We start from the raw sequence: 18,237 nt of genomic DNA on the forward strand, positions 1-18,237 counted from the left end.
CTTTTCTCAACATTCTGACCCTAGAACACAGAATAAGTCCCTTAAACTTAATTCAGAAAACTCTTTTCATCACCTAGGACTGAAAGGGGGGCAATGGTCGATGCTCTTCTGCAAATCCTCGATAAAATCTTTCCTAATAGATGTACATACTTCCTAATTAGTTTAAATCCTTCTTCTCTAACGGATTATAGCGTAAAAACTTTTCTATCAAGTCGACGTGAGTTAGTACCATTCTTCTACAACAATATCTCTTCAACTTCAATTTATCTAATGCATCACCCTCTGTCATGGAGTCATCTTGCAAATACTCTAAGTATTCTTCCCACTTGTCACCAACAACTTTTCCGCAAGAAAAGCAACGTACAGGGATAAGCATTTTACTAAGAATCCCAGTATTTAGTATTTGTATCTATTTGATGATAATATGAATGAAAATTTTGAGCTATCAAGAAATGAATGTCACATGATCACCATCGGTGAAAATTTATGATTTTTTATAGTGATGAGGTATGAAGAGTGCACCACTTGGTAAAACATCTTTTGTTTAGCAATATACATATCTGAATCATAGATGACGGCGAGGACTAATAGCTGGTCAGTCCAGATGCTTTCTGGAGGAGGGCCCGTATTTTCCTCTGAATCCACGATGGGAGCATCTATATTTTCAAGTGATGGTCGCTACTGTTTTGCATTTCTTGAATTTCAGATAAGGATTTACTATGTTCCAACTAGACAGTGCATTCGAACAATAGATATAAATATGGAGAATATAATTGGAGCCGTTATTGATCCATCTGATGAAAATAACATAGTTATTATCAAAGAAGATGGTGACATTATTATATTAAACTGGAAAGAGAAAAGTAGTGAACCTTTAGTTTCAACGAGAAAGGTTGAAATACACCAGTCTATTTTATCAATAATTCTGGTAAAACTAGACGCAATTTATGTTATTTCTGGAAGGAAGTATAAAAGAGCGGGAAATCACGCTCAGAAAAGAACTATATATAAAATTTCAAGAGATAGTTTAGCCCTAGAAGAGTTATGTGAAATAGAAGAGGTTCTCAGGTTTGCTGTTTCATTGGATTGCTCTAAGATTGCATTTCTCTTGAGTTCAAACGAGATTGAGTTGGTTGATATGACACAAATTCTTAAATTCCAGTACGTAGATCATAACGATCACACCCATCTGAACGGATCTGCCTTACATGTTCCCAAATTAAATAGAGAAACTATCCCATTTCCTTTTAAATCTCCAGTGACTTCACTTGCTGTGTCAAACTCCTCGGCTATTGCGATCGGAACGGCTGCTGGCCCCATTCAAGTCTTATATAGTGGACTAATTACAGAGAGCACGCAAAGGTTGTTAAAGTGGCATATTGATCAAGTCAAGTCATTAGAATTTACCCCAGATGGTAGCTATTTACTTTCGGGAGGGTTAGAAAAAGTGTTAGTTCTTTGGCAATTAGAGACTGGTGAAACTCAATTTTTACCAAGATTGAACGGACCAATTGAAAAGATTACGATAGACAATAATAAGCCTGACTGCTATTCTTTGATGCTAAGAGTAACATCCGCCAATTCTTCTTCGAACATTGAGGACGATTCGTTCGAAATCCTTGTCTTATCTTCCGTTGATTTGGTTTCTAGGTTGACAGTGAGTGGAGTGAAGCCATCATTCGTCAATCAAGTCAAAGCTACAATTTCAAAGACTAGAAAAAAATATTCAAAGTTCCCAGATACTTTTGACTGCTCCAAGGTAAGATATGACTATTCTTGTGTCTTTGAGGTTCATCCGAAGACAAAAGAATTGTATTTCCCCAATGGTGCATCACTTCAGGCTTACGATTTAGTGAAAAATGAGCAATCTTTTGTACAAAACACGGCACACGTCATACCTACCGGTAAAGTGAGATCTGAAATGAAAATACCTGACCCTTCTGTTCATTTTGTTTCCTTTACGGCGGACGGTGGATGGATGTGTACCTTTGATTCAGTATCCAATTTCGAGGTGGACAATTTATTCTCTAAAGATGATATGCAGTATACATTAAAGTTTTGGAAATACATTGATACTCAATCAACATCTGATACGAATGATTTAGTGAATGACAAGGGAGGTTATTGGGAGCTTGTAACAAAAATTGTGGATCCCCATGGAAATTCGAGTCCAATTTTATCTCTTAAACCTGTTCCGTTGTCGTTCAATAATGGTTTGGGTTATTTAACAGCAGACGATAAGGGTGGGTTAAGGTTATGGGTTCCTTTGTTTCCAAAAGAAGTCTACCAAACAGGGAAAGGAAATAAGCTGCAACAAATTGCATGGAGATTGAGGAAGTCCAAAATTGGTGGCGTCGTTTCATCTGATGCAGTTGACGTTTGTTGGTCTAATGATGCTTCGATCATATTCCTTGGACATGAATGTTCAATTAGTAGCATCAATGCCTTTACTTTCGAGGAAATCTCCCCACGTAGGAGTTTGACTGGATCTAGAATCAGATCGCTTTCACTTTTGGACCATCATTTGATTATTTTATCAAAGAATAATATTTTGTCATATAACGTTTTAAAAGATGAAGAAGATGCTTTGGCTGCCAAATTTAATACTAATGTTGGTGCTAGGAACTTGATAGCTATAGACCCAATAAATAAGCTTGTTTGCTTAATAGGAAACTACTATTCGACCAAAAACGATTCATTGATCTTGTCTTCTAAAATAATGATATTTCATCCGAATCAATTAAAGCCGCTTTTTATATATCATTATGAAAAGGGAATATCGTCAGTCAGAAGCATAAATTCGTCTTTTGTTTTTGTCGACGTGACAGCTCGAGTGGGATTAATTGCCGGAAATGATGGTTCTGAATTCAAAAATGACATTTCAAGCATTTTTGTGAAACCTAGCGCAGGAATTGTTCATGAAAATACTACAAAGAGAAATCTTCAAGTTTCTTCGGATGAAGCTCTTGAGTCTAATAAGATTGTGGATATCAATACTTTCCAACCAGTTTTCGATAATATTGAAGGTGTTCAAATTGAAACCTTATTCGATCGTATCATCAAAGTCATCAAGTAAACATCTCCATTTATCATCTCCAAGCGTCCTTAAGATACCATGACATTTCATACTGTTTGTGATAAAGAGTCTTTATAGCAATATCTCAATTATATTAAAGCATATGTATATACATTATTGTACACCTAAATATTTTATCCCCAGTTAAAAATAGATCTCTTATTACCATCGTTATTATCATCAATATTTTTGGATCTAGATCTTTGTAGTGCCAAGACATCCTCTATCTTACTTAAAGCAGCTTCTAACATATCCTTCCTCTCTTGTAGCTCAATATGTTTCTTAATCTTAGGGTCTTCCTTGGCAAAATGATCAATCTCCCCCTTACTCAAGTTAAAGAATTTCATATCCAACTCTCTAGGGAAGTTATAATAAAAGTCACTAAGTAGCTCTACATTCAAAAACAAAATTGCTGTAGATGTTAACTTGGACGCAACGACGTCCAAAAAAATTTCGGGGCATTGATATTTGTTTTCCTTCTTCTTGCATCTTTTAGAACTCTTTACAAATTGTTGCCTCATTCTTAAGATTGATAATCTATCCCTAAGAAACATAGCATCTTGCCCCTTTTCTATCAAAGCCAGGGAAAATCCTAGGGCCTCATTAGAGTTAAAATCGACTTCAATGGCTTGCTGTTGGTTTAATTTTTCTAGATAAGTTATCACCTGCAGTAGCTTTCTTCCACCAACTTGCTTCTTCAATTCATTGTACATTCTTTCACATTGCCTCAACTCCTCTTTAAGAATTCTGGTCGAATTCTCTCGACTGTTCAGCCATTCTCTGTCTTCAACTTCTATCTCATATTTGTATGGCTTTATACAATTTTCTACCTGATCAGCCGTAGAGAAATATTTAGCTCCAAGGACTGATTTGGCTGCATCTTCAACCGCATTCTTTGCTAATGGGTGATTGGTTAACTGAGTGTCATCAACGATGTTTCTCACTTCAGTTAGAAGAGCATTGCTAACCAAACTAGTTGATAATCGGCCAACACCTAATTTCGTCAATGAACTTGTAGCCAAGTCCAATTTCTGGTGCCAGTAGGAGTCATCCTGGATATTATTGCTTTGGGATAGCTCCCTTAAATCAGGTTCCACGACATCATTATGAGCATGCATGACAGCGAAGGGTTTATTCCAGTATTTTTCAGCCAACAAATCTAAAACTTTTTGGTCTAATTCATTCTTTAGAATAGCTTTTAATTCGCGCCTTGAAAACTTGTGACTCAACTCTTTCGTAGCCAATTTGAGCATATCTATATTATTCGCAAGATACATTTGCGGAGTCAATGGTCTATCATTGAATTCCACCTTAAATTGATAAGAAGCCTCTTCTAATTCCTGTTGAATCGCCACATGGGTTGGACGCAATGAGGCTGCCATGGATTGCTCAAGGACTTTAATCAACCTCTTTTTTAAGTTCCTTGTTCCCGTTTTCGTTCCTTGAAACGCCTCTTTGTGATCCCTCAAAAAATTGTGCTCAAAGTTTTGCTGCGCGACGAAAGATTGATGGCCGCTAAATGATCTTCTAGAAAATAACCTTCCAGACATGTTTGCATTCGGTGCCCTCGTAATTACCCCAACATATCCCATCTTTAAAGGATACTTTCTATTTGTCAAAATGGCTCTGGCACGCTCCGGGTCTACCAAATCTAGCTTAGTGACAACACCTATCGTTCTTTCGCCAGATGGATCAGAAACTTTTGATGCTCTTAAGGCAGAGGAGTTGGCAAGGTCAACATCAGCAGCACTTATGGCCAAAATGATGTTCGGAGCTTCTAGATATCTATTGCATAGAGTTCTTATTCTTTGTTTAAGCTCAATGGGTTGATCCGCAGCCTCTACTTGAATATATCCTGGTAAATCAACTAAGGAAAGATCCGGAACGTTGGGGCTTCTGATATTAATTTGAATAGGATCACTGGAAATGCATTCCGACTCCGGAACAGTCATATTAAGATCAAATAAGACCTTTTGTACTTGTTGGAAATCAGATATATTATACATCTTTAATGCGGGAAACTCTGCAATCTCAGATGCTGATTCAGGAGAGTTTATAAGTGTCAACTCAATGGGACGTCTAGTAACCATGTTCGACCCTTTAGGCAAAAATTCTTGACCGACAATGCTCTCTAAAACTGAGGATTTGCCACTTGATTGAGATCCTACAACAACTATAGAAGGTAATTTTATAGCGTCACGATCAATTGTAGATAATAGGTTCTTTATTTCGATCATTTGCCTAGTCAATGTCAACATTTGGTCATCTGTTTCATCGTCTTCAGGTAATTCCTCGTCATCAGCGATTAGAGTTTCTTCGTCGTCATCAAAATCTTCCTCCTTCTCGTCATGTTCTTTCTCATCTTCAGAAGCAAAGCCAACTGCTGCTGCCGTTGCGCCTGCGGCCGTAGCTGTGTCGCTATTTCCTCCACCATCACCTGAGCCATTACCATCCCCATTAACACTTTCTCCATTTCCTTTCATTCCTTTCAAAAAGTCGCCTGTTTTGTCAAATACATTATCCGTGAAATCTTTAAACGACGATAATTTGTCAGAAGTATAACTCGATGCCTGTTCAACTTTGTATGCCACATAAGATCCGCCAGCTGCAAGGGTACCACCAACATATGCGGGTACTTTCACTGCTTTAGCCATTAGTCTTACAAAACCAATATTTCTAGTGAGAATAAGCTGCTGTTGATGCTGCTGCCAGTGAACTCTTCCGAATGATATTGGTCTCTGTAGACCAAAATGCCTTCGTGATTGTACATATAATTGCCTACCAACTCCGGCTTTTGCTATTCGCAGTCTAGCGATTATATGTCTCCCGTACATATTTCCTTCTATTCATCAATAGATTAGGTTTTTTTTGTCAACTCCTTTCTCTCGGTAGTGGCAAGAAAGATCAAAGTAAATATTCCTATAAAAACTTCCTGTACATACTTCATAAAAATAATCCTAAAAAAAAAAATATGCCCCCTGCCAGAATTGAACTAGCGACCTTTGCATTACAAGTGCAACGCTCTACCACTAAGCTAAGGAGGCCGATTTTTTTAAGAAAATGATATTTATACTTTTGAGTTATTTGCATTAGGTTAGTTGACTCAAAATGTAGGAAGGCTAAGGAACATCGCATCAAATATCATTGCTCTCGCCCTCAGTGTACCAAGAATTTTATTTCATATTGCTAGGTATTCATAGGCTCTAGTACTCTTCGTTTTCCAATAATGTACTAAAGTGATCTATATTTTTCTTGGGTGAAGCGTAAGACAGTAAAACTGTATTGCGTGAGAAATCGCTCAGCGAACAAACGCTGTCTTCAATAATTAAATGCAACTAATCCTTCCTACGTTCGGGGCGTCCAAATCACCACCAAATACTAGAAAAGGAAACTTGGCTCGTTGTGATACTATGAAAGAGTTCTTTCATGGCTTCTGGAATACACAACTGAAAGATGTTGCAAAACCGAGTGATAAAATCATTACAAAAAATTATAAGAGCAACTCGGATGTGAAACACGGGGGAGTTTTTTATGACCTCTATGAGCTACCACTCGAGAAACTTATGTCGACAGCTTCAAAAAGTCAATCGGAAACTGGTGATTTGAAATTTGCTTCCAAGGCCACAATAAACTTTCAGATGCCACTACTGCCACATATAAAATACAGATCTCAACTTAATGACTCAACCTGGAGAAGGCCCCGTGAACTTGGAACAGTGAACAGCAAGCCATTTGATAGACAATTGTTGCAACTTGAAATCTACCAGTTACAACTTTTGGGTCAAATAGTTGATTTATTGAAGATTCTAGTCTTACTATTACTAATTTTGCAGATAATCTGGACTTGGTCTTGTGAGAGACACGGCCAAGATCTATGATGGCTTTGACAAACTTCCTATTGTCTTAAATCGCTATCGGAGAGATCGCTATTCCTTATTTCCAGGGACCTGCATAGTTTTATTTTCATAAGCATTTAAGTCGGCAGCTTCGTGCCGATATATTGTATAATGCGGCATTAGTCTATGGGCATTATCTCCGCCTTCCCCCATCTAAGGTCAGAAATACGCAATCTAGTCATGAGGAATTTCAAGGAAGCATTTTGAAGAATAAGCATCGATTGCGCTTTTCTACTACTAGTAGAAACCTAGACTAATTAGTATATTCTTTTTCTCTTCCTAACTTTTGCAATTAACTTTTGATGGAACTGCACATACTGTGGTGGATGTCAAAATTCTACGTTATTTTCCCTGGCCCCAATGTACTAATGCAAAAATACTCGTTTCACATGAGGACAATTTGTCAATAATTAGTTGCGTAAGTAGAATGTAAATATTGTAAATAAGTAAGTTATAAGTTAAATAATTTAAATAAGTTAAATAAGTGGAGAACATGAATAGTTCAATAAATTAAGTAATAGATTATATATATGACATCTTTCTCATAGTTCATCGTTATCATAATATGCTATGAAATAGCAGCATTAAATTTGTCGTCACGATTATGAAGGTGCACATGTTTGTAGCAAACCCTTGAAATTTCCTCGAAACATTCATTCTCATAACTGTCTTCTCAGTAGTAGCTCAGTATACAGCATGATATTGATTTTGTAAATGGTGCAGATTGATATTTGCTGCTGAGTGCGACTGTACTCCAAAGCATGATCCTGTGGGCTTTAAGCCAAGATAACTGCTAGGCGTCGAATGTACTATACTCAGGTGCTCTTCAAAATCCTCGTCGTCTGTCAACGAAGAACTTCTGCACAATTCTGGCATTTCTCTAAAAAGATCGCTCTCGTATGAGGATGACGTTCTTCCAGCCAAATCAATTTTATAATTCTGTTCTTTTTCTTCTTTTTCATCTTCTTCCTCTTCTTCTACTTCCCTTATTTCATTCTCTTCTTCCTCCTCTTCTTCTATAATTGTGTGTGTGAAATGTCCAGATGCAATTGAAAGATTCATATACGGCAATTTCTTGTAAACAGAATTTTCTTGGTGTACTTCTTGGTAAGGATTCCACTCCGCTTCCTCCTCATCCGAATCTGAGTAATAATAATCTGAGTCTGATTCAGAGTCGGAATCCGAATACTCGTAACTTAGATCAGACTCACCGTCGGAGTCTGAGTCTGAGTCAACTTCATATTCAGTAACTGATGTCTTCGTAGCTTCATCACGAGGAGGCCTCACGGATTGATCATCGAAGGAAACGTGTTTCAAAGCATCTTCAGGCTTGGTATTCAAACTTGGTTCACTGCACCTTTTCTCGGTCTCATTCCCGATGTAATCCATCAAATTATCCAACATGTTGGCTTGAACCACAAGATTTCGGAGACTGGATTTAGGATCGGATGCTTGTTTAGACAACTTCGTCTTGACCTTGGAGGCAAGTATGTAACTCTGTGCGAATGAAATTTCTGACATCTTTACTGTTTTCTAGTTGAGATAACCAAGTTGCTTTTGATGCCCTTGCGTTCACGCTCCCGTACCTGTCTTTTTATGAGACAATCGTTAATATAATATGTCAGACAATTCGTCCTAGTATCTCAAACCTTTCAAATTTCTACAATAAATATCAACTGATTGCCGATAATTGCACCTAAGTATATAATTCACGATTGCCGCCGTGTGAGTTAAAAGTATTCCTGTTTATATATATAAAGCGGCAGCAAACTCCAAAGTGTTAGTCATCGGCGGTATAGCGGTTATTAATGCGCTCGCGCTCAGATCGGAAATAAGTTAAATTAGAGCCGCAAAGTTCTTTGATGATGAATAATACAAACATAGAGCAACGTAATCACACAGGCAAGGCATACCATGGCCTAGCCACTTCTAAGTATAGCCTTATTTCTAATCAGAAGGTATCATACGCTCTTAGATCGAGCTTTGGTGATAACGTGGTTTTGTCAGTTGAGAATAAATTTCTAAGAGATTCACAAGAGCTGCCTCCGGCTATTATTTGTTCCAGGGAACGGATGAGACTTTGTTCCAGAGAAATTTAGCTAGCACATCAGGAACATCCGATACAGTAGCATACCGTAGGTTCCATCACAATACGAGTGTAGAGTTATGGTAGTTTCGGTTTTGATAGATACCTAATCCGTTGACGGCTTCTAAATCTTGCTTTAGTGGTTGCATTGATGTTCAAATTACGCGGAATAAGAAATTATAGTTATTATGGAAGTCAATCACCTACATGACCGGAGGATATATTAGTCGCAACATCCGAATACTAAACCCCCAGAGACGTCAAATTTTACATATACAGAATTTGTTTGTCTTAGAATAAGCTCCATGTGCAGTCTGTGCGTGAATTCGCTCGACTTCGGATACTCGAACAAGGCTAGCTCATAAGTAGTATACTATCACTATTGCAATCGTGTGTTATAGATATATGGGCTTATGTCTACTGAAACTCCGCTTGATGAAGCTTGCTGAAGCTTGCTGAAGCTTGCCGCATCTGACGCTCATGAGATAATAAAAAAAATAGTTGCTTATTTTTCGACAGAATATTTATGTTTCACATTAGCTTTCCAGATTTGATGTTGCTTCGCGGTCCGGATAACAGTTGAGATAGCGGCTCTAGAATCCCTCGTGTTACCGTGTTGAGATTCTTTTTTTTTAGTCCGCAATCTAAAAACTTTGCTGGTCGCACTGCTTCCCTTTCAAGCTAGTTAAAAAGCTTAAATGGCTCATGCAGGGTTTGAAGTACTGAACTTTATGATAAAGTATAAAACTCAGTATAGGGCTGAAGACGCAAAGTAAGAGCGCAAAAGAATACCAGTATTTTTAAGACTGCATAGACAAAGTAGCATAAGTTACTGGCATATTCTTTGAAATATTAAGCCGTTTGGAAATGAATGTAATAAATATTGAAGTTCACACTTCTGACTTAAAAATAAATCTATCTCTCAGTAGCCTATCATGTCCTAATTTGTAGTAAAAATGAGATAAGGACTAAAGAAGAGGGCAAGCAAATATTTTTGCTGCGTTAGTTTGGTTTCATCAATCATTCTAGAAATTGTTAATTGTTGTCCGATTAGGACTAAGTTGCTATTGAATGTAGTGACATTGTATTCACACGAACTCTGACTACATATGCATGAATTTTCAGGCTATTTTAGAGCTAGATCAAATGGGTTCGTCTAGCTACCTTTAAGGTCGCTCAAGAGACCTTAATTCTTGATATTTAATTCCTCCTCTTCCATCAAGGGGACCTAAATATATGTAAGGGCCCACGATTTATCGAGTTCGGCCAAGCATTAAGAACTGCGTGTATTACTTCATTAGCTTTTTGTTATTGACTCTATACAATTTTGGTTATCTCTAATGTTGAGTATAAAAGGAACCTTGAAAACAAGAAATTGAAGATCGTCACTTCACAAGCAGACTTTATACTTAAAGGGGACTTCAATTCCCTCCAGCTCCCATCTTTAACATCAGACGTTACTTAATCAAATAATCCGAATCCCATATCATCGTCTGATTCTTCTGCAGCCTCTTCTTCCTTTTCTTCGGCAGGTGCCTCACCCGATGCCGCACCAGCAGCACCAGCAGCTGGAGCAGAACCACTAGCAGGAGCAGAGGCAGCAAAAGAGAATAATAATTCTTTTAAGTCTCTACCCTCTAAAGCTTTGGCATAGACATCGGCCCAAATGTTGTCGATAGATGCACCAGCGGCCTTAGTGACACTCAATAAGTTGTCTGAGGTAATTTCGACTCCAGCGTCAGCTAAAATCAAAGCAGCATATGAAACAGAAGCTTCTGATGACATTTTTTTGATAGTATCAATTATTATTATTATTCTACTTCTTTCTAAAGTTCCTTTTGAGATAGATTTCCATTGAGACAACATTTGTCGTGAAAAAAATTTTTAGTGACCTGCACAATAATCAGCTCTGGAATTTTTGATGCTGACTTGCACATGATATACACGAGAAACAGTCACCGAGATGCAGTTTCCTTTATTTAAATTAATTCAGCTATAAACTAGCGAATCATGAACTATAAACAAGATAAAAAAGTAGCAAATGAGTAAATTGATAAAATAATCGTCAATACAGTCCCAATTTTTGATAACGTAGTTCAATCTAAGAAACCTGCCAAGTCGCCTAACCACTTTCTGTATTCTTTCTCTTCTTTAAACTCAGAAAAGCTGATGATAAATTCCGCAAGCTCATTGTTGATTCCTTTAGAATCTAAGTAGCTCTCGAATGTTGCCTGAAGTGATTCATCCAAATCAGAGAATCTTGGACCTTGATACTGGAACTTATCCAAGAATTCACCTCTGGTAACTTGATTATCCAAATAGGCATTTACTTCGGGCTTGTAAACTGCAAAGTCGATTAAGAAGGAACTTTCAGAGTTCTGCAAAAACAAGTTAAGAAGCAATCCATTTCCAGTAGTCGAATTTTCGATCAAAATTTTGACATTACATAACATGGACTCCAATGAGTCTACTTCCTCATTAAGGTCTTCCTGTTCTGCCATTTCATCTTGGATGGGAATATCTGTAACCTCGTCGATATCGAAGAAGACTCTAACAATTTCACCATTCGCTTCTTTTATCAATTGAACGTTTGAGTTACCACTAGTTTCTTCCACTGTGAATCCAGACTTATTTAAATAATCGGAGTATATTGAGTCCAATTCATTAGGTATAGTATTCGATATTTTTAATTCGGACTTCAATACTTCTTTTAATTGGTTCTCAGGCGTCTGTGAAGCTTTGGTCGTATAAGCAAACCTTGGTGCAACCGTAAATGCCGATGTGGCGAAAACTGGAGATAATTTAATTAGCCTAGAGCCTCCAACTAATCTGGTCCTTAAGTTGGTGACAGTTGTACGTAATTGAGTTGAAATAATCTTGCTTTGCATCATCTTTCGAATATGTGTTGTTACGATATATTCTCCACTATTTTGAATGACGAGAGTGAAGATGTGGATTTTATTTTTGCAAAATTTGATCATACACGATTTTTAATTGAGTATAATTGCAAAATGAACTAGTTTAATTTTATAATGGAGTAGTATCGTATTAAAGGAATGTATGCATATATGAACACGGGTTAAACAGTATTAAGTTTTACTATAACAGTTTGAGGGGCTGGCCTAGTTTCCTCTTATTAGGTAAAAACTAGTTAACTGTCATATACGTCATTAGTAAAACAGTTGATCACATTTGAGCAGTTATAGTGCTTAGAAAAGACAAAGATTAAAAATTGAGAGAATAAAAAAGAATGAATGAAAAAAGTTTGAGGATGCATTAGATCTTTGATTGAAAACGTTGTGCCTGATGAAACAAATAACAGTTTGGTTGATAACATTTAGGAGTTTAGAGCTGTTCCCTTTCAATCGTTCGGAGGTATTCTTGGACAAAGCTGGAGCTTCTTCTGTATCGACGTTCTTGATATTTTTCAAATATTGCCTTGTGATGTACCTCTGCATTCCTGCAGTCATGTAACAATATGGTAGCCAATGGCGCCAATTGTGCTTCGGTATATCCTGAGTAAAATACATGCGCCTCAGTCCACTCACCTCTTCCCAACAAGTGACGTGACAAATAGTGTGCCCCAGCTGCTAGCCAACTTGGTGGAGATGCGACAAATCTTGAATCCATGATCGTGATCTCAAGAAAATATTTTGCCAAAGTCCTCGTTTCATAATCATAATCATCAGCCTTTGAAGTTCTTCTTAGAAAGGACATAGGTCCTGGCCAACCCATGTCGAATTCAAGAACGTCAATCATAAAGCGTTCAGCCTTGAGGAAGTCGTCAACACTATATGCGTTATCCGCCATATAAGCCACCTCTTGGACAGTTGGACAATTAATTTCTTCGTATTTTGCAGCGATAAATAATGCTACTGCTCCAACTAATTGAAATCTTGACAAAGACACCTTTCGCTTACTTAAAAATCTATCAATATAGTTAACAGTTAAAAACAACGTCTCTGGTAATAGATTGAATCTTGTATGTACCTGTACTACCCAATCAATTAAGACACCTCTCATTTCCCATTTTAATTCATCTTGATTGTCCATGTAATTGGCATCTGGGAGTAGTTTATGTTCAAGTTCATGCATGTAGTTAAATATTTCCGGTGCATATTCTGCCACCATGGTTACATCATATGTATCCTCGTCATTTTCATCAAGCGTGTTTCTTGCAAATTTTTTCATGATATTTTGAAGTTCATTGAATATCGCTTTGTTCCACTTGGGTTCCATAGGACGATTCAGAGCATCATCTTCATACTCGTCTTCATCTTCATCAGAAGCAAAGCTGTCTAGTTGAGATATTGCATCTTGAGCAGGGAGCTCAGATAGTTCGTACCTGGTGTCCTTTTCATCTATCTCAAAGTCTAATTCAAGAACTCTTGATTCCCCAACTTTATCGAAATAGTTATTTATCGGAATATCATCTGAGTTTTCATAATTTGATGATTGAGCATGATTTTCCCCAACATCTAAACCATCTTCAAATCCTTGAATTTCATCAGTATCGTTATGAGTTGAGGAAGAAGTTGACACTCGAAGATTATTCGAAGAAGAAAGTAACGCTCCCAACCTTTGTTTCTTGAAATTTTGATGTTTATTCGTCTGCAATTTAGAGACAGATTGTTGCTTGAGAGTCTCGTTTACCGTCTTCTTTCGATAATCTGTGTTTTCGTTCAATTGGGTTACGTCACTCAAAGCTTCTCTTCTATTTTGTAAGTCAGAGTGAATGTTAGTTGCTAATTTTCCTTTCGGTTCTAGATTTTCATCATTTAATGACTTAGACACTTGTCGTCTATATGGCCTCATTTTTATGTCAGTTCTTTGTCCACTTTTCTTAGCTGTATTTGAGTTTACCTAACTTCGGTATTTTAAGATTATTCTAGCGAGTGACTACGTTAAAGTGTTCAGTAAAGTCAGCTAATCAGTTGAGCGCAGTGACAACTTGGAAACAGACAGATTCGGCAATGAGATTAAGCCTATTGGTATCAAAAAAGTATCAAACTTATAAACAACGGGATCTGAGTTCTGTTTATCTTTAATAGATCTTTTATCAATGAAAACTGGTTTCTGTCTTCCACTCTCGTTGAGGTTACAGACACCAGCAAACGTTGAAAAGCTAGGCGTATCGATCCAAATTTCAAGCACTCTCTCTATGCGCCTGGCGGATATACTTTGTGTATCTATACTTTGATCTCCTTGTCTGGTGTCGCTTCGTAGAACCTAGACCCTGCTTCTTGATAAAATCACTTCTGGTAAATCAATTGGAAGTGCTCTATAGAGACCAGTATTTGTTACCAGCGAGTGCAGATCTTACTTGAGGTTGATTATAGCACCTGCTTGTTCACTTAGTAAGCTCCTCCCTTCGCGAATTCTTCGTCGACTGTCGTGTTACAAATATGTTTTGATTTAGTTATTAACAAGCCTGATTGCTTCAACACAAACAAACTATAATCAAGATTCAGCCAATTTCACTCTACACCAGCTCTAAATCCTGCTTGCATGTAGACAATCCCTCTTGTGCAGAAAATTTTTTGCTTGTGTTTGTGTGTTTGTGTGTTTGTGTATTTGTGGATTTGTGATCGAACCGGACGTAAACAACAATCGCGGTTTTCAGATTAGATGCAACTCTCAATTGAAATATCTACAGGCAATCAGTAAGGAACGATGAAGGCTCGTGCACTAACAATACACTATATTAAACACAATGTACTAATATAACCTCTTAATAGCTAGTCCCCTAGTAGAAGCTAAGCACTACACACGTAGAAGTAAAAGTTGAGGACTTCCTACTGATCTAAGATGATGTACTCATCCTGTATGAAGGCCGAAAAGCGAGAATGCGTGTTCGCGGAGTATTAATTGTCGAAATTTCTCCCTGAGGATCTCCCCAGGGGCTCCCCATTACACCAAAAGAGACTTAGGAGCGCAGTGGTGCTGCAAAAAGACTAGGAGATATCCGTTAATGGAAGGATCGACACAATAGAGCGAAAAAGTTTAGATGCGTTCCTGTGTCATCTTATCCATTAGCGTGACGTAAAAAGCGTATCATGGCCAAGATATATCTCACTTATACGCGCACTGCCTTGGAAATAGTTAAATATTATAAATGTGTATTATAGACTAAGCTTTGCATATAATCTACGCCAGCGTGAATTTATGAACACAGAATCATCCTATAACACGTGTGTTTAAAAGGCTTAAAATTCGGTATTATTTCAGATTGTTGATAGAAAGAGATGAGCTCATAAATATTGTAAAACGATCATCCTCTGAACTTGCTTTACCATTGGATGTAGCCAGCACATCTGGATTCCGATATTGAACTGTGGGTGGAGGTGTTTGGTAGCTGTACGATGTCAGATTCTGCGATTTAATGTTTGGCTTCTTCGTGGAAGAACTGCAGCCATCGAGGCTTCCGTACAACATCGAGTTGAGGGTCCTGTGGCTGAGTAAGCTATCCTTGTTAGAATATGTGTTTTCTATCGTCATTCGTATGCACTCATCAACTAGATTCGCTACCTCTGTCAATAGTTTCTGATTATTATTGAAGGGGGGGTTATGAATCTTAATGGAAATTAATCTGAGCTTGTCGAGTAAAGAGCCCTCATTACCATTCTTCACGATCTCAAAACTCGCTGGCGATCCCAATGACTTTTTCACGTCCATTCCAGCATATGCAGTGGAGGCTGCCAATTATGTCAAGTCTATGTCTGTTTTAATTCTCTTGGAAACTTTAAGGATTTAGTTGGCAGTCGTAGATCTCCAAAATATGACTGTTGCTCCTATATCGAACACAATTTAATTTTGAAGGGTTTTAAATGTGTCTTGAGATTTCGGGATCCTGAGTCGTTATATACCCTTGGCTCTTAATGTGTTAAATGTGTAACTTTCGATAGATATTACAAGTCTGCAATGCCATCGGGGTAGCACATGAGCGCGCATGAGTTGAATCTTTACTTTACAAAGGTGCAGCACTTGCTCTCTAAGAAGTGTATCGATAGAAGATCTCTGTCCTGAAGATTCTGATTCGATGGATCATTTGAATGCTGGCACTTTCGGAACATCGTCGGCAGTGCTATCTTATGGTTGACGTTATTACGCAATGAAAAATAAGAGGCGGTGATTTAACGGGATCGTTGATCTTGAAAATCACACAACAAAATTGCGTTGGCATGACACTTATTTTTTATAGAGCGAAGTCGGCTCCTGATAGTGATTTATTAACACATAACTGCAAAGTGATATTAGTCAATTCAATCGCTTAATCTTACCTTTTGGCTTCTTTAACAGCTCTTTGAATTGAGGTTACTTTTTTCTTGGAAACCTAGACTCGTTCATAGCACAAATTATAAGGCTTACGGCATAGTAGCAAAGTCAATGACAACGGGAAGTTGAAGTTCCTTCCCAATAAGTATCATGTAAATCTGAAGAATTATTGAAAAGAATAGTTGAGTTGCAAAACTTATGGTGACACTTATACCAGGTATGCCTCAAGTTCATTTCAAGAAGCATGTATGTATTTAGCAAAATATTAAACGAACCGAGCTTGGCCAACCCATTTAACTATTGAATCTTTTTCAAGTCTTATGCCCAATATTTTTTTATTGAGCTTTTTTTTTCCTTGCCTTTCTATTGAGGAGATTTCAGCCGAGAATAATAAGTACCTCTTTTGATGCCCTTTATTTAGAATGAATGGAAATCAATCCACGTTACCAAAATGTCATGAACAATTTCCTAATTCACTTGCCTCTATTAAATCATCGAGCGGCGATGTGCTCCGATTGGGAGTGAACTACATTGTCGATACGAATACTCGATGTGAGCATTATCAAAGTAAATTGGATATAATATGCATCAAATTTAAATGTTGTGACGTATATTACCCATGCTTCCAGTGTCATAACAAGATAAACAGGTCCTTACACAAGACAGAGAGGTGGTCTAAACTGGATCTTAAAGCAGAAAAAGTTATTCTATGTGGGTTCTGTTTCAATGAACTACTGTTCGAAGAGTATTCTAAAAGCGATTATTATTGCGTTTATTGTAACAGCAAGTTCAATCCTAAATGCGCTTTGCACTACGACTTGTACTTCGATTTGACTTGATAGATAATCGAATGTATACTTGTATTAATCTATAGATAAAAAGAAAAAGAGACTGTTATAGCCTCGCTTTTTAATAAGTGTGCATATGGACTTCAGAGACCCTTGGCAACTTATATATGTATCATCTATCATATTTCATAAGAAGATTTTTATCATATCTAATTGCATCCAATGAGCTCACCCGTTTTGAAACAAGAAGGTGATAACACTGAGAATTTACTGAAAACCGCCATAATAGTTTCAAATCTTTCAAGGGAAGACTTTGTGGCAAAATCATCTACATTAACTACAAAGACCTTGTCGTTTGTTGATAGCATTAAGTTGACTACTTTGAGTTTGAAGACCCCCGAAGGGGTTGGTTACGTGGGTGATGAATATTATTTGAATAATATAGAGTATTGGTCAGCCTTACCTACGTTGAATAGAATCATCATCATTATGCGTTCAGAGGAGGGCGCTTTAAATCTATATAATCATTTAAAGACAGATTCTAACTTAGATCTCGCGGGCAAAAACATCAAAGTATCGCTACAGGAAAATTTACTCAAGTCATCCAAGTCTTATGATTCCCTAGCTGATGCAAATTCGTTATCCGTTACTAAGACTTTGGCAAATTTCAAGGATTTTCACACTGGTAAGACTAATGAATACACAGAACCGGAGCCTCAGCCCTTCAATGCTATTGAAGATCTTTCAAAACTAGGAATTGATTTGCTAAGCTACAACAATAATGAGCAGTTAAACGAATTGAAGGACACTTCTAGTGTTAAAAGAACAAGGTCTTTAACAAAAACATTATTCAAGCCGGATTTGAAACTTACAACTAGTTTTTCCAGCTCAAGCAGAGGTTCTGGTAGCAATACGCCATCTAGTCCGACTATTACCTTAGATGATGGCTTTTGAAAATATATTACTTTTATTATATTCATAATCTCTAAGTATATAGTGTGTTCTTGTAATATTCGAACTGCATATAAATGCGACGATTTTCTCTGGCTATTAACTTTGATTATGAGGATGGTTTCCAACCTAAATACGACCTTACCTTCTAAATATAAAGAAAAT

General features: G+C 37.3%; 13 protein-coding genes across 13 annotated transcripts; 6 read left to right on the forward strand and 7 right to left on the reverse strand.

Annotated features, from left to right (window-relative positions):
* Nucleotides 1-157: 157 nt before the first annotated feature.
* PRCAT00000583001 (DNA-directed RNA polymerase core subunit) lies at nucleotides 158-376 on the reverse strand (the record flags this gene model as incomplete). Its single annotated transcript, XM_062955987.1, has 1 exon — nucleotides 158-376. The coding sequence occupies one exon, from the start codon at nucleotides 374-376 to the stop codon at nucleotides 158-160; it is 219 nt and encodes a 72-aa protein (XP_062807424.1).
* A 195-nt stretch (nucleotides 377-571) lies between these two features.
* NAN1 (Nan1p) lies at nucleotides 572-3,076 on the forward strand (the record flags this gene model as incomplete). The annotated part of the gene is made up of 1 exon (XM_062955998.1): nucleotides 572-3,076. One exon carries the CDS (start codon nucleotides 572-574, stop codon nucleotides 3,074-3,076), a length of 2,505 nt encoding a protein of 834 aa, XP_062807425.1.
* Nucleotides 3,077-3,210: 134 nt separating this feature from the next.
* PRCAT00000585001 (dynamin-related GTPase) lies at nucleotides 3,211-5,910 on the reverse strand (the record flags this gene model as incomplete). Its single annotated transcript, XM_062956010.1, has 1 exon — nucleotides 3,211-5,910. The coding sequence occupies one exon, from the start codon at nucleotides 5,908-5,910 to the stop codon at nucleotides 3,211-3,213; it is 2,700 nt and encodes an 899-aa protein (XP_062807426.1).
* A 137-nt stretch (nucleotides 5,911-6,047) lies between these two features.
* PRCAT00000586001 (uncharacterized protein) lies at nucleotides 6,048-6,140 on the forward strand (the record flags this gene model as incomplete). The annotated part of the gene is made up of 1 exon (XM_062956021.1): nucleotides 6,048-6,140. One exon carries the CDS (start codon nucleotides 6,048-6,050, stop codon nucleotides 6,138-6,140), a length of 93 nt encoding a protein of 30 aa, XP_062807427.1.
* Nucleotides 6,141-6,405: 265 nt separating this feature from the next.
* Nucleotides 6,406-6,954, forward strand: PRCAT00000587001 (uncharacterized protein; the record flags this gene model as incomplete). Its single annotated transcript, XM_062956032.1, has 1 exon — nucleotides 6,406-6,954. One exon carries the CDS (start codon nucleotides 6,406-6,408, stop codon nucleotides 6,952-6,954), a length of 549 nt encoding a protein of 182 aa, XP_062807428.1.
* A 702-nt stretch (nucleotides 6,955-7,656) lies between these two features.
* PRCAT00000588001 (uncharacterized protein) lies at nucleotides 7,657-8,493 on the reverse strand (the record flags this gene model as incomplete). Its single annotated transcript, XM_062956043.1, has 1 exon — nucleotides 7,657-8,493. The coding sequence occupies one exon, from the start codon at nucleotides 8,491-8,493 to the stop codon at nucleotides 7,657-7,659; it is 837 nt and encodes a 278-aa protein (XP_062807429.1).
* A 344-nt stretch (nucleotides 8,494-8,837) lies between these two features.
* Nucleotides 8,838-9,071, forward strand: PRCAT00000589001 (uncharacterized protein; the record flags this gene model as incomplete). The annotated part of the gene is made up of 1 exon (XM_062956054.1): nucleotides 8,838-9,071. The coding sequence occupies one exon, from the start codon at nucleotides 8,838-8,840 to the stop codon at nucleotides 9,069-9,071; it is 234 nt and encodes a 77-aa protein (XP_062807430.1).
* Nucleotides 9,072-10,519: 1,448 nt separating this feature from the next.
* Nucleotides 10,520-10,843, reverse strand: RPP1B (ribosomal protein P1 beta; the record flags this gene model as incomplete). Its single annotated transcript, XM_062956065.1, has 1 exon — nucleotides 10,520-10,843. One exon carries the CDS (start codon nucleotides 10,841-10,843, stop codon nucleotides 10,520-10,522), a length of 324 nt encoding a protein of 107 aa, XP_062807431.1.
* A 311-nt stretch (nucleotides 10,844-11,154) lies between these two features.
* On the reverse strand, nucleotides 11,155-11,949 carry MAM33 (Mam33p; the record flags this gene model as incomplete). Its single annotated transcript, XM_062956076.1, has 1 exon — nucleotides 11,155-11,949. One exon carries the CDS (start codon nucleotides 11,947-11,949, stop codon nucleotides 11,155-11,157), a length of 795 nt encoding a protein of 264 aa, XP_062807432.1.
* A 454-nt stretch (nucleotides 11,950-12,403) lies between these two features.
* On the reverse strand, nucleotides 12,404-13,873 carry CLB4 (B-type cyclin; the record flags this gene model as incomplete). The annotated part of the gene is made up of 1 exon (XM_062956087.1): nucleotides 12,404-13,873. One exon carries the CDS (start codon nucleotides 13,871-13,873, stop codon nucleotides 12,404-12,406), a length of 1,470 nt encoding a protein of 489 aa, XP_062807433.1.
* Nucleotides 13,874-15,277: 1,404 nt separating this feature from the next.
* On the reverse strand, nucleotides 15,278-15,733 carry PRCAT00000593001 (uncharacterized protein; the record flags this gene model as incomplete). Its single annotated transcript, XM_062956098.1, has 1 exon — nucleotides 15,278-15,733. One exon carries the CDS (start codon nucleotides 15,731-15,733, stop codon nucleotides 15,278-15,280), a length of 456 nt encoding a protein of 151 aa, XP_062807434.1.
* Nucleotides 15,734-16,755: 1,022 nt separating this feature from the next.
* Nucleotides 16,756-17,172, forward strand: PRCAT00000594001 (uncharacterized protein; the record flags this gene model as incomplete). The annotated part of the gene is made up of 1 exon (XM_062956109.1): nucleotides 16,756-17,172. The coding sequence occupies one exon, from the start codon at nucleotides 16,756-16,758 to the stop codon at nucleotides 17,170-17,172; it is 417 nt and encodes a 138-aa protein (XP_062807435.1).
* Nucleotides 17,173-17,343: 171 nt separating this feature from the next.
* On the forward strand, nucleotides 17,344-18,075 carry PRCAT00000595001 (uncharacterized protein; the record flags this gene model as incomplete). The annotated part of the gene is made up of 1 exon (XM_062956121.1): nucleotides 17,344-18,075. One exon carries the CDS (start codon nucleotides 17,344-17,346, stop codon nucleotides 18,073-18,075), a length of 732 nt encoding a protein of 243 aa, XP_062807436.1.
* Between the last annotated feature and the right edge of the window lie 162 nt (nucleotides 18,076-18,237).

This window comes from Priceomyces carsonii (genome assembly GCF_900007245.1).
Source record: "Priceomyces carsonii strain CBS4050 genome assembly, scaffold: Debaryomyces_carsonii_scaffold_1, whole genome shotgun sequence".
NCBI lineage: Eukaryota > Fungi > Ascomycota > Pichiomycetes > Serinales > Debaryomycetaceae > Priceomyces > Priceomyces carsonii.